Source organism: Ovis aries, chromosome 1 (assembly GCF_016772045.2).
Source record: "Ovis aries strain OAR_USU_Benz2616 breed Rambouillet chromosome 1, ARS-UI_Ramb_v3.0, whole genome shotgun sequence".
Classification (NCBI taxonomy): domain Eukaryota; kingdom Metazoa; phylum Chordata; class Mammalia; order Artiodactyla; family Bovidae; genus Ovis; species Ovis aries.
The window spans coordinates 193114786-193130161 of record NC_056054.1 but is presented as its reverse complement, the minus strand read 5'-3'; the positions used below and the strand labels follow the sequence as shown (position 1 = coordinate 193130161).

Below are 15376 nucleotides of genomic sequence, written 5' to 3'. Positions count from 1 at the left end.
CTACCACCTGAGCAAAAGTATCTGCTCTCCAAAGACTCACAAAGGAAAAGGCTCAGAGAGAGACTACTGAGCCATCTCACCATGTCACCTGTATAAAGTTGTTTTGCTTTAAATACAAGACCACCTAAATGAATTTAAAATCTAGTTATAACCAAATGAAAATCTCATTTTATTCTGCTGGTATAACATTTCCAAACTTCTGCTCTTTTTTTTAAATCTTTTCTAAACTAAGATTTGACTATAGCAGGAAAGCTTGTGTTTTTTAATAAGCCTTTTTTTCCCTTCAAATTTTCATTCAAATAAATTGGAAAACTCTTATTTTTATACTGTTGAGCAGAAGGTGCTATGCTGTGTGCTCAGTGGTGTCCGACTCTTTGCAATCCCATGGACCGTAGCCCACCAGGCTCCACTGCCCATGGACTTCTACAGGCAAGAATGCTGGAGTGGGTTGCCGTTTCCTTCTCCAGAGCAGAAGGTATATACTCATAAACTTATACATACAATGACACTGAAAGAACCATTTGAATGATTCCAGATAGGGGCAAAAGACCAACAGTTTAGATGGAAACAGAAGCTGCAAGAACATAAGAGGACCTGTCCGTTCAAAGTCCCAGCTCCTCCAGAGAAAAGTCACCTCCTCACCTTCTGACTAATCAGCTGGGTGCAGCTTCATCAGTAAACACCCTAAGGAAAGAGCAGCTGACCAGACATTTACATTGAAAATGTCAAGGAAAAAAAACTGTTTAAGCTAAAATCCTGAAATTCACTCTTATCTTAGCCTATTGGGTCATATTCTTTGAATAATTTTTATTTTAAAGTGCTTAAACACAAAGGCCTCAAAAATGGCCTTATACTTAAGTATATCTGTTACAAAATTATAACATTTTTAAAGTCTAACATTCAAGTTTAAAACAAATGGGTGAAATTCAGAATTAATGCTGAGACTTCACCCTTTATCAGCACTCTTACCTCTTGGTACATCATGAATCAGTCATATTGTTTGATCCATAGGATTAAAGTGGGACACCCTAGATTAGAAGTATCTAGCTGAAGTGCCTCTATTCTCAAAGTTCTTCCTTGTTCCCTATTTCAATTAGAAACCCCAAAAGTAATAAATACACTCCTCTGAGAAAGGAATGGTCCCATATGTCTTATTTTTTATATATATATATATATATATATATATATATATATTAATCGGGTTAAAATAAAAGTAAAGTAAAAATAAAAGTAAAAATGCTGGCTAAAGCTAGCACAAAGTACAGAAATTTCAAAACACAACTGAACAGGAAAGATAGATAATATTAATACTGATTGAAAATAATTAAACATACTCACTGAGAACTGAACAGTCTCAATTATTTTAGTCATGGATTCCTAAAATTTTTAACCAGCATGTATATGAATTTAAAACAGATAAATTAGTAATTCATATACTCAAATTCATGAAACTGGAGATCTAATTATTACTTTCTTCTTTGTGAAGAATATCTAATCAGGATGTGTTCATCAAAGAATGAAATCTGATCAGCAGCATTTCTTAATTTTCTTACATCTCGACTCAAAGATAAAAATTACGCAAAATGAGACTTGAGCTGATCCTGAGTTGAGATTTCTCTTAATAAGAATACATCTACTTTGCCATCAAGGTTCACAAAATGCTGCTTGAAATACTTCCATTTATCCAACAAATATTGTACAATTACTTAGGGCAAAGATAAAATTGGACCTTTTCCCACTACCTTTTAAACTAACTCTATTCCCATTACGGACTTTTTAACCTACTGGTAAACTTTATTTTAAAACCTTTAACTCATTTTTAGGTCAAATACAGAATTCTTAATTCAATAAATGTTTTCTAGGTATTTTCCATACTGAGTTTTTATATGTTAACACATAGTGATTTGTCTTTTTTTCCCTGAACACAATTTATAGAAATTCCCTGAATAACCAAAAGAAAACAATTCTGTTATATTCACTTGACAGCCAAAAAGAAAATGACTGTTGTGCTGCTTTAAGTGTATAAAGATACATTATCATTCCATTCACCTCACTGGAATGTATATGGAAGACATCTGTACAGCAGATAAAGAAGTCAGTAGCCAGAGTTAAATACAGCAAGTAAATGCGTACTGTAAAAGGAGTAGTTATGGAGTTTTAAAGGCTCAAGAGTGAGCCACTCCCAAGAATTCAGTAAGTACAGTACATAGCTAACAACTCACAATTTGCAAGTAATTTATAAAAACTCTATACAGTATTTTTAGTTTGCTAAAGAACTATGACTCTTCCAATTGTAAACTGATAAATTCCTGGATGCATTTCTTATATTGCATTTCAGTATGGTTATTAGTAGAATATTGACCTGGCTGTCCATAAAGTCCTTCTGATTCCCGCATCTCTTCATTCATTCTTGCTAAACGTAACCTAAAATTAAAGAATGTTTTAGGTAAGTTATACAGTATAAATATTCATAAACTACTGAATTATATACAACTAAGACATGTACTCATGTAATTTTTTCTTTTACCAGTTATTTGGCCCGAAACAAAAGGACTTTTAGTTTATTAGACCAACAATCTGAGATACAAAGTAAACAATTCTCATGACAAAAGACAATAGAAGATTTCTAATAAGTGAGTTTCAGTTTTAAGCAGGTTCCTTGCAGCACCACCAGCAGCTTGCTTCCTCCAGGCACACAGAATTCCTGACTCTAATGCAACCTGTTAGACTTTAATTGCCAACCTTTGAAATTATTGCTTCTATAAAATGGAAGCAATAGCCTGTCATAAATTCAATCTGGTTCATCCTGAGGTATGGTAGTTCCAAATGTATAAATAGCATGTGTTATCTATAAATACTTGGGATATATTCTGACGTACAGACATTATAATAAATGACCATAGGCTACTAAGATTTTCCCACAGTTAACCATATTGATTATATATTTTTTTGGGTTATTTACCTGGCAGCAGGAAGACCTATAGCACTGGATTAAGAAAATTAGTGAATTTCCTCTCGTTTTCTTACTAATTTCAAGCAACATTTTGAAACACAAATCTTATCTGTGGTGCCCCTCTCCTACTCTTTTGCCTGTCCTTCAGGCCACCAAATACTCATTGCCCTCCCAGACTTCCATCACCCTCTTCTAATATGCTCTCTCTGGCAACTGCAGCATCTGACACAGGCTGTTTCTTTATCTTCAAAGTACCACAATTTGCTGCCATTTCCTTTTTCAACCATTGTGTGAACTCATAACAGCAAGATAAGTAAGTCTCCCTTTTTGGTATTTGAACCTTTCAGAGAGGCTGCCTATTTCAATAAATTTTAAGTGAAACTGACAGCCTCAAGTAAAACAAAATGAGAAAATTTAGACAATTTGGAAACATATTTTGGGGAAAGAAGGGCCACTACTATAAGAACTGCCTGGGAAGCTGCAGCCAGGGTTAATGTAATTCTGCTGCATCACTCCTATCTTTTCTTTAATCACTTAGCTTTCTCCAATGTTAAGTCTATAATGATTTAATAGATCTAAATTTTCCTACAACAGTCTCCAGAGTAACAATAAACCCTCCAGGGAGGAAGTGAAGCTAGGTACAGAGAAAATACATTTTTCTCTTTTGGTGTTTTGTTTTGTTTTAGTTTGGCAGGGGTCAGGGAGGGGTAATATATATGGCAAGAATTCTCAGTGGGAGCTCTGGAGTTCAAGATAGTCAAGGGAGTTCCTCTTTGTAACTGAATAAAATTCAGTAGTGTAAATGGAATTGTCTTTATTTAGTTAACAGAGAACCAACAATCATGGACTTCATTCAGAATAGAAAGAAAAAGTGATTCATACAACATATGTTTGAGACTTCCTACATAACGGTAAAGGGTAGGTGACAACCACATTCCTAGATTTCAAGTGTAAAGAACAACTTTGATCTAAGATGAAAATCAAAGACCTCAAGGTTCTTTAACAGGTCATATTAATTGTATTCAAACATTCCAAAACAACTCTTTTTACCTCAAAATAGAGTACTCTTGTGAATAATTCTTTTTAAAAAATAATCATAAACAGGTCCCCTAAGTATCAGTGCACAAAGGCAATGCAACTGCAAGTTACTAACATCAATCCAATTGCATTCCCTGCTTATAATGCTCTAATTCTTGAGGTAGTAGTAAAATCGCCTGTTACTAACCAATCCAACTCTCACCCCAGTACTGTACTGAGAGTTAAAGAATCCAGTTCAGAAAAGTCACTGATATTCTAGTCCTACTGGCCAGGAAGTAAAACAAAAGTGGCTAAGCACGCAGGTTTAGAGACAGAATTCTTGGTTTCAAATTCCAGCTCCACCATTTACTAGTTTCTCAACTTCTCTGTAGCTTGGCTTCCTTATAAAATGGGACTATATTAATAAAAGGGTTGAGGTGGGAACCAAGTAATTTCATGTATGTAACATGCTTCATACATTTACTGTGCTTAGAAAAGTAAATGGCTTCTAGTAAATAACCAAGTTTAAATTTCACACCTACACAGGAAACTCCATGTTAAATCCCTGTATAAGTAATAAAATGTATGGGAAATAATCATGTGAAAACACTTACAAGGTCACTATATCAGCATTAGCTGCTTCCACAGCTATACTCAAAGGGTCCTTCCCTTCTTCATCAGTGGCATGTTGATTGGCACCTCTTTTTAGAAATAAACATACCTGCCTGATATTGCCAATTAAAAAAAAATTAGTATTCAGCTTAAAAAATAAAAAGCACTATTTAAAGATATAACATCTTCATTAGGAAATTCTTGACTCATTCTACAAAGATTTATTTTATTGACTATTGACTCTAATAATAAAAATCTACCATGATCAACATTTTGTAAATCTCAAGGTATTTTCACATTTAATCTGGCAATACATAGTATAGTGGGATGTATAAATTATGGCCCCTACCCTCAGAGAATATTATAAAAAGGTGTACACAGATACCTATAAACTTAAATAAAAAGCACTCAAGGTCATTATCGAGGAAAAGAAGGAAGCCAAGGCAATGTTAACATCATAAAATATTAATGCTAATACAACAGCAACAAATGGGAAGTAATCTTGCTGCTGTATTCCTCGCAAATATTCATAACTTCAAGAAACTGACAAAAATGAAAAAATGATAAACTGAGTCTATGAAGTAAAATGGGAATAATCACAATTAAAAAGAAAATAAAAAGGATGAGTTAAATATAAGCTTTTATAAAGAAGAGTTTTTATGATAAAGTTATTGAACTGAATCTTCTTGCTAACAGAGGGAGAGAAAACAAACTAGGATGAAAATAGAAGATTAGTTATAAATAAACATTAAAAAAGGACAGCTTCTTGCCTGTCCAGGTAATAAAAATTGCAGATCCTGAGGTATTTTATTTAAAAAAAGTGACCTTTGATACAAATATATAAGGCCAAATTTTGAGTTTATTTGTACCCTCTAATAGAAAGCCCATTGTATGGCTTTATTGTTCTGTGGATCTAAATACTGGTCCAGAAATCACAACATCACAACAATAGCACAAAATAAGAATTAACTATCTTGTAGGAAAACTAAAATTTACAAAGTTACAAAATTTCCCCCAAATGTGCGTCCTATGTACATAATGTATAAATATAGAAATACTGTATTTATTTATATGCATAAATACATACAAACACATTAAGTTGTCTTTTAAAACTACCACAATTTCAGTGACAGTTTTAAATTCTAGGAGACCTATATAAATAATTAGTAAAGTTCAAAGTAAGTCTGTCAATTTTCTTATTGATAAACAGTATTATTGTTACTTATTGAAAAGTAACAGTATTTTTTTCTGAAATTTTTTTAAATTTCAAGTTCTGCCATGACAATGTAAGTCACAGAAAGTAGCACCTTACAAACTACCTAACGATCTTAACCGAAGAGCAAAAGATTATTTCAAATTAATTTTTTCAAATAAAATCTCCTTAAATATATAAGCACAATAGTTTACCCCGTGTGCCCCAAGACGGTGGCATGGTGCAATGGTCCTCGCCCCTGCACATCTCTTTGGTTCACATTAGCACCATTCTGTAGGAGAAACTCGCACGTAACCAAAGAGCCCTTAGAAGGAAAAAAGAAGACAACAATGGGCAAAAAGTGAATGACAATGTATTTCTATTAAAAACCAGAGTATTTACTTTACTCTAACAGCCAAAAAGAGAAAATGCCCCCCAGCAAAAGCAGAGAAATGATAAATTATATTATTTTCTTCCTAAGAACTACTAAGATTCTATTTGCAGTCTGCAATCTAGCAAAACCCACTACTTTCATTACTAGAATTCCCTTCCATGAAGAAAAAAATTGAACTTACACAAAGCGATATTCAGAAATAACTACTAGCTGCTGCTTCTATTTTCCAACCCACCTCTTAAAGCAAACAATAATGTAAAGTTATGCTCAAAATGAATTATGATTTTTTATGTTCTATTACCACTGAAAACCTGAATTTACAAATTCATACCCCTAATACAGCCTGAATAAGTGGTGTTGCTTTGTTTTCCTCGGAATTAGACCAGTTCACATCTGCGCCGTGAGCCAAAGCCTCAGCCATTTTAGGAAGATTTTTTTCATATGAAGCCCTATAAAGCTGGAGTCCTGGATTAAAATGTTTAGAGTCAAGAAACACAGAAGAATCTTGCCTTTCTGCCTCTGAAAAACAAACACAAATAAATAAAAATGAGCCCTTGGTAGGGAGGGAGAGAATGGGAAGTCACTGCTTCTTGTTTTTTGTAGGGTAAGAATTCTGGAGACAGATGGTGGCAATGGCAGCACAAAAGTGTGACCGACATAATGCCACTGAGCTGTACACCTGAAAATGGTGAAGATGGTAAATTTTTATATTATATGTAACTTACCACAGCTTTTAAAAAAATCAAACTCTTACTTGTATCACAGTATGAAGTTGTGATGTAAGATTTTCACAAAGGTACCTTATTTCCTATAGACTAATCACTCCCCACAGCCTTCTCCTCTTTGAAATACACTGACTAAGTACATCAGGTCTCTGTGATCTTGCCAGTATCTGACACGTAGGTTGATTACTCTGTATTAGACTAAAATTAGGTATCTGACTATAAGCCTGGACTTAGGGACTCAGAAGACACAGTAACAACCCCAAAAGAATTTCACTACTAGACCAAACCTCACTTTATTCCTGGGATGGTCCAACACCATCACAATTTGCAGTACAAGCAGTTCAAATAACATAAAGAATGCTTTCTATCAAGTATTCTGCAAAATCAAAACCGCTGAAATCATAAAGGAGAGAATATAGGAGGAAAGTACAAGTTAGAAGAAAAACCTGTTTGGGGGAGATGGGGGGTGGGCATCCGTAATTGTGGGATGGAGGGTGGGTTTGCTGATCTTTCTCCTGACAAGAAAAGACTTCCAGGGACTTTCCTCTTACAAAGAGGGTAAGAATCCACCTGCCAATGCAGGGGACGGGGGTCCCCTGGTCTGGGGAGATTCCACATGCCGAGAAGCACACATGCCCACGTGCCCCAACTACTGAGCCTGTGCTCTAGAGCCCACAGATTGCAACTACTAAAGCCCAGGCAGCTAGATCTAGAGCCTGTGCTTTGCAACAAGAGAAGCCACTGCACTGAGAAGCCTGCACACCTCAACTAGACAGCAGGCCCTACTCATCGCAACTAGAAGAAAGCCCACGCAAAGAAAGCAATGAAGACCCAGTGCAGCCAAAAATAAATATATGTAATTATATACAAAAAAAGACAGTCCCCCAAAAGATAATGGGTAATAAGACATAAGTTCACATGCATTAAAAATTACCTTTAGTTAAAGTTACTTTCAGCACATGTCATGAGGCTTAGAAAAATACACAGCTAGGAAAGAACTTCCAAATATGAAAAGAAATAGCTGCTTTCTCATTCAGCAGTATAACTTCCCCTTAGTATCTTCTAAAAGATTAACCACTTCCTTTAGAAACTGTTCAATCAGACTTGGCATTTCACATTTCACGTGCATTTTTCAGCGAACAATATCATTTAACACTAAATTTCACCAAACTCACCAGTTTCATATAAACTATTGGCTGACACTGTGGAGGGTAAAGATTCTCTTCCATCATCAGAGCTCTGCTGGATTCCACTGTCATTACTTTTGACTGTTATAAAGAAAAACCAGCTAGAGATTAAAGTTTTGAACCATTAAGAAAAAAGTCCAACAAACAACGAGATTCTAAAAGGAACTCTGAAACATCAACATGAACTCAGCCACCACCAGAATAAACTTTTCACAATTTTAATTCTTTGGTACACTTCACTTATCAAAATATGAATCAATCATGAAGCCTAGGAATAAACTTATTTTCAGAGTTGTAACATATCTCATTCTCATTACCCCAGCGTGTGTCAGGGATAGTAAAGTCGATTTATCGTATGACGGTAAGCAATGTGCAATTCTGAGACAATGGGTAACATCTAGAGAAATGGCCACACCACACAATGACCACTGGCACAGACTTGGAATGCTCCACAAGAGCAGTACTTACTACTACGTAGCTTTGAAGAAGTATCAAAGTAGGAGAAGAGTGAATCTAGCTCATCAGGACAGAAGAGAGACTCCCGCCTGGCCTCGTCGCTATTTACAGCAACCACTGGGGACATGCAAGTTAGCAAAGCACAAAGCAGGCCACAAGAAGGGAAGAGGGCAGGAAAAAACGTTATTGGGAAAATTTCAGGAGGAAGAAACAGGAAGGATATTAGGTGGTTAATCAGATATTTAGGGTTTTTTGCATGATAGATCTATAATTCCCATCTCCCCTTGCATTTTAAACAGTTTTATTCCCTAGAATAGATACATTACAGTTGGCCCTTAAACAACACAGGTTTAAATTATGCTGTCCACCTATACATAGATTTTTTTTCAGTACAAAATACTAGAGTACCACATGATCTGGGATTGGCAGAACTCATGGATGCGGAACCAGTGATACAGAGGAACTGCAGAGCAGATACGGAAGCAGCACATACATGGAGGGCCAACTAAAAATTACATGTGAATTTTCAACTGAGTGGAGAGTTGGTACCTCAACCCCTGAGTTTTTTCAAGGGTCAACTGTATGTAGGAATGTGAATTACCAGGAGACTGTTTATATTTAACTATTTTAAAGACAGAGAAATCCAATTTTTCCTTAGGATATATAGAAGAAGATATATTTTCAGCATTTACAAAATCTGCAACAGCTACTAATTCAGAAACTAAGCAAACAGCAAATTATACAAACAGCAAATAAACTGTAATACCTGAACTCTGAGGAGATGCTCTAATTTGTTCACTTGGCCCAAGTTTAGAAATGCTCAGCCTCTTTTCTTCACAACTTTTGGAGACGATCTTTTTTTCCTGCTCAGGAGGTGATGATGACATAGAGTATTTATCCACAAATTTCCTCTCCACATATTTTGCTCTGATATACGCCTCTTTCTCCTGTCTGGTTGGTATACATAAACATGTCATGATGTTCGGCTTAATCTCTTAGCATGACCAATAGTGAAAAGAAGTCATTACATACTGAATTTTTCAAAGAAAGTCACTAAACATAATACTAGTTAAAATGTTTTATGTATTTACAACATTCTGCAACATGTTTTCCTTCCAAATATTTAATGAACTATGATTTCATGTTTTAATGAATATAAATAATCAACCAACTGAAAAGTCACAAGTATTAACATAGCATTCTTATTCTCTTAATTTCTATGCTCATTCATTTCCACACATATTCCCTGTTGATTTCTAAAGAATGAAAACAATACCCAAACACTTAAAATTTACAGAAATTAACTTCAATTCTATTTTTACTCCAATAAATAATGTCACACACTGAATTACCACTAGTCATGACCATTAGTTTTCTTAAGACAACTACTTTAACACAACACAGCATTTTTAACTTAAAGGGGACCAAAAAAAAATCACACTTAAAATTTTTGATTTGTGATACAACTATAAAACTTGTCAAGTTTCTTCTATACCTTCTCCTACTTACATCTTTCCAAAATGCCTAAGTCTTTGGCTAAAATAGGATATCTCAAGGTCTGAGATAACTCAAACAATCATGATTTTGCATAAATATAAGAATCTGGTTTAAACAGTATTGGTTTAGAGAGCAATAACTTTTAAAAAGTATTAATTATCATAAAGATATAGTCAAATATAGGATTATGGCAAAGTTTTAATATCTAATATAAAGAAACATAAAGACTAAAAATAACATGAACAACAAAACTAATTATCCACATTGAAGGCACTCTTTGCCACTTCATTCAATAAGTCTCCATGAACAGGACTGGAAGTAAAACTTAAAACACAGCAATTAAGCAAGTACTCTCCCTTACCAGAAGTCACCCTTTTCAACTGTAATCCTTCAATATAAAAATGCGATGTAGGAAATATGTAGTTAACAAGTATTTGCTAAACAAAGTCAAAAATGCAAAAATTATTCATTGTAGGTATAGAAACTTGACCCTTGGAAACATTAATGAACAGATTTATCTCTTTTTAAAGGCCTGCAACTAATAGAACTTCGTCTACTTTACCTGCTAGTAAGAGGTTTTACATTTCTTTGCAGAGCCTTAATTTTTAAGCTTCTCTCTCATCTAGAGATTATAATTTATTATCTAACTATAAAATACAATCTAATTAACAAACCCAAGATAGAAACAGCCACATTTTAACCGAAGCAGTAATGATCTCTCTGAACCATTCTGTTTCAATATTACATATCAGTTAAAGGGAAATAAAATAATAGCTACATTTAAGATGGGGGAGATGAAGTAACATTTTAACACAACTGAAATAGTACCTTTGTCCTGGATGCGGTTTCTTTATTCCCATTTTTTCCAAATTCGCTTCATAAACTCTATTTATAACATCATTCCCCAACTCACACATAAGCTGTTTGGCAGAAAGACAGAAAATAAGCTATAATTTCCTAAAAAATACTATATTAATCCTTAAGCAAATACTTAATTCTTTGCAAGTTCTGAAAATGCATATATCACAATGATGCTGAAAGTTAAAACAAAATGAAGTGAGGACTGAGAGCATTATCAGCATTTTTCCATTTTTTACCAGAATACCTCCCTTAGAAGATTACTACTCTTTAAGACACATATTCTGCCAGACTTCTATCCCTCCGCTGTGGTTAGCACAAGGCTATATACTCCCAACATCAGCTAAGTTAACCAAAAAAAAGAAGCTTAAGTCCAGATAGGTTAAGTTTTAAACAACTCAGAACTGAAGCAAACTATTTTCTCCTTGGGCTTCCCTGGTGGCTCAGACAGTAAAGAACCTGCCTGAAATGCAGGCGACCTGGGTTCAGTTCCTGGGTAGGGAAGATCTACTGGAGAAGGAAATGGCAACCCACTCCAGTACTCTTGCCTGGAGAATCCCATGAAGAGAGGAGCCTGGCAGGCTACAGCCCATGGGGTTGCAAAGACTCAGACATAACTGAATGACTAACACACACACACATTTTCTCCTTAGATTTTATTTACATTTCTAAATACTGCTTTAATATTTTTTGAAAGTATCAGACAGCTGTATTTCAACCAAAATTTCTAAAATGAATCCACTGAGTTCATATCTACCCACAGTTGACGCAAAAATTAGATTTCTAGCTCCCACCCCCCTCTTACTTCTTCTTTGGATTCATATCAATTTATAGAATCTATAGAAATAGGGCTCTATCATACGAGCCAACTTATCACTTCCATTTAGAGGTTTATACAATAATTCCACAAAGAAAACTTTTTTACTTTACATAACTGAAAGGATTATGAGTTTATCTATGGATTAAAAACACAAATGCATTAAGAAACACAATTTTCAGACAGAAATAAATATAGAATACACTACAACCTTTAAGCTAACATTTTTTACAGTAGGTAAACTAAACAGTGGGAATTAAAATGGATACACTATTAATCAGTATAAATTTTGAAAGTCTTGGGCTTCCTGGTAACTGAGGTGGTTAAGAATCCGCCAGCAATGCAGGAGGCCCCAGTTCGACTCCTGGGTTGGGAAGATCTAGAGAAGGTATAGGCTACCCATTCCAGTATTCTTGGGTTTCCCTGGTGGCTCAGCTGGTAAAGAATCTGCCTGCAATGCGAGAGACCTGTGTTCAATCCCTGGGTTGGGTAAATCCCCTGGAAAAGGGTAAGGCTACCCACTCCAGTATTCCAGCCTGGAGAATTCCATGGACTGTATAGTCCATGGGGTCGCAAAGAGCTGGACATGACTGGGAGACTTTTACTTTCACTTATTAAAAACCCAGTTGTGATCTAAAATTACTTATGACACTTTCATAGATATGAATTCTTACACAGGGAAAAAGGATGTCTTAGTTTGATGACTACCACCCCTGACAAATGTAAATTTTCAAATGTGTCTATGTTAAATCCTCATGGAGTCGGACATGACTGAGCGACTAAACTGAACTGATGCTAAAATAATGCCATAATAACATGATATACCAATCTGTTATGCAGCTCACTATGACAATATCTCATATTCTTAATAAAAATTTATATAATTACAAAATATTAAGGCACAAAATCTAATTTCTGAGAAAACATAAAAATGCAAGGGTGCTAGTTTCCTTAAAAAGTGAACTGACATACAATTAAGAGTGCTACTTAAGCTTAGAAACTTAAAAAAAACAGTAAGAAAACACCAGATTTGCCAAAATCACTTCAGATATATTCCAATATAATTTAATTCACTGTTGGCATTGAGAAACTCATACATTTGCAAATCTAGATTCTAAAATATTGACTTTTAGGGATTCCCTTTTTGGTTAGGACTCTGTCCTTCCACTGCAGAGGGCACAGGTTTGATTCCTTGTTGGGGAACTAAGATCCTGCATAGCCAAGTGGCAAAAGAATAAATACATTTAAAAAATCTTGACTTTTATGTGAAAACATAAAATATTTTATTTTTTTAAATTTAAATGTATTTATTTTAATTGGAGGCGAATTACTTTACAATATTGTATTGGTTATTTTAAAGGAAATATTTATTTTACCTTTAAAAGTTCAGGCTCCCAGGTATCCAAAGTTAAAGATCGCACTTTTGAGAAATGAACTCCAAGACTCCTAAGTTGGAAAAAGAAAAGACTGCAATCAATACATGGAGAAGGCGATGGCACCCCACTCCAGTACTCTTGCCTGGAAAATCCCATGGATGGAGGAGCCTGGTAGGCTGCAGTCCACGGGGTCGCTAAGAGTCGGACATGACTGAGCAACTTCACTTTCACTTTTCACTTTCATGCATTGGAGAAGGAAATGGCAACTCACTCCAGTGTTCTTGTCTGGAGAATCCCAGGGATAGGGGAGCCTGTTGGGCTGCCGTCTATAGGGTCGCACAGAGTCGGGCACGACTGAAGCGACTTAGCAACAGCACCATCAATACATAAAACTTTCAAATTTCTATTTGCACATTATGTAAGTTATTTTTCTATCTCAATGTGACACAGTCTCTAATATAGCCCTCAATACATATATAAATATGGACAGACCTTCTGGTTAATGGTGAATCCAAGTCCTCAAAATCACTTCACAAACCAGAATTTTATCCACTTCATAAAAGGTACAAAGACACAAACTGGTAGCCAAATTAGGCAGGAGGGAAAGTCCTCTAACCATTGGGACACAAAAATTTACATGTGTTTAACCAAAAGAAGTCTCTCACCCCAGGTGGGCCTACTCACCGATGAATCCCAGAACACTCAATACACAGGGTGATGCCCAGGTTGATGCTGGCCCACCGTGGGTCTGCCAGACCACAGTCACAACAGCTGGCATTCCCAGGTATACACTGGACTCGCTGCAATGCACTTTCTCCTTTTAATAGCTTATCTTTTGACTCATTTCCAGAATCCAGGCTCCCTGTGGATGGAGATGATTTCTTATCCAGCTTCTAAAAGAATTAAGATTTAAAAAAACAAAAAAGGATTGTAATACTACATTGCATACTACATGCTCCAAACAAAAGCTGACAATCAACAATCTGAAGGCCTATAATGGGCCTAAGAAGGACACTGTTCTAAACACTGGGGGTTCAAGAATGAAAATATACAGGATCTGCCATCAATTGGCCTTTAGTCTTATACAGAGAACACATTAATAATAAAAAATAACTTGATACAATGACTGTCTACACAAGATAAAAAGGCAAAGAGAAAGAGGAACAGGAATTGAGCATGCAGGATGAGAGACAGACAGAGTATGCATGAGACTATTAAGACTCAAGAAAAAAATAAATACTATTTTATACCAAGTTTTTCCAAGGTATTCAGTGAACTGCAAGCAAGTTGTTTCAATTACTGCAGTGAATTACTGAAAATGGTATGGCCTTTTACTAAAAAACAGATCAACTGCATAATTATAATTACAGAGTGAATAAACAACATAAAGCACAAGTCTAGAAGCTCATGAGAAACCAGGAGAAAAGCAAAAGGTGGCAGATAAGCAAAAAACTAATTTTTTAAGTGCACAGCAAAGAATATACCAATAACGACCAAGTACAAAAACGGAGTTTGGGGATCCTACGTAAATAAATATATGGCCTAAAAAGTCTTTTGGTTTTAAAACATTTCAACTTTAATAAGCTAGTATTTTAGGACAGAATTCACACAAATATAATCTTGCCCTTCTTGAAAACTCAATTCAATAGCCGTTAAGTGTGGCTAAGCAAAGAAAGTATGGGGATATGGTATTACAGAGAGGACTGTGCTGGGTGAGGAGCATACCCTCAGATGAGAGTGACCCCATGCAGGTTGTTGGTTGCCAAGCAGGAGAAGAAGGGTTTCTGCATAGGGAGACAGTCTAACAAAGGAAACGAGAGCCTGAAGACAGAGAGGAACCACCAAGTGGTAGTGCCACCTGGTGTGAGGTATTAGTCTGGCAGGTGGCAAATGGCAGCAGAGAAAGCATACTCGTCACAACAGGGGGACTGAGCATATAAGCAAAGCTGCTAAAAATAAAGGGAAGTCATATTTCTTACTTCAGAGAAAGGAGTTACTTATATGAAAAGCGAGAAAGTTAGAACAAACCCGACTGTATTACATTAGGACTGGAGATGACAACAGGCGCCCTAATGGTTTTAATATAAATATATTTATAAAGCAGTAAAGATGCAAATGTATATATGCACATGTATATTCCCTTATCTTGCTTTCTAAAACTATTCTCTACCCAAAAGAACTAGTGTACTTTGGAGAAACTGCTGATTTCAAGGCTGGTGCAGAGAAAGTACAAGATGAACTCAGGACAGCTCATCATGCTAGAAGGTAGGGAAGAACTTCAAGATTGTTGGG

General features: G+C 35.5%; 1 protein-coding gene across 8 annotated transcripts in view; it reads right to left on the bottom strand.

Annotated features, from left to right (window-relative positions):
• ACAP2 (ArfGAP with coiled-coil, ankyrin repeat and PH domains 2) overlaps positions 1–15376 on the bottom strand; it is a 165151-nt gene that overhangs the window by 8292 nt on the left and 141483 nt on the right. For 2 of the 8 annotated variants that reach the window (XM_027957131.3, XM_015092490.4), the window contains 9 exons: positions 13769–13977; positions 13085–13154; positions 10862–10953; positions 9303–9487; positions 8069–8161; positions 6500–6687; positions 5990–6099; positions 4585–4695; positions 2363–2424 (listed from right to left, as the gene is read on the bottom strand). In XM_027957131.3, the coding sequence (XP_027812932.1) occupies positions 2363–2424; positions 4585–4695; positions 5990–6099; positions 6500–6687; positions 8069–8161; positions 9303–9487; positions 10862–10953; positions 13085–13154; positions 13769–13977 (1120 nt within the window). The remainder of the gene's footprint in view (positions 1–2362; positions 2425–4584; positions 4696–5989; positions 6100–6499; positions 6688–8068; positions 8162–9302; positions 9488–10861; positions 10954–13084; positions 13155–13768; positions 13978–15376) is intronic. The other 6 variants (XM_042232904.2, XM_060419300.1, XM_042232913.2 and 3 more) reach the window with 3 other exon arrangements.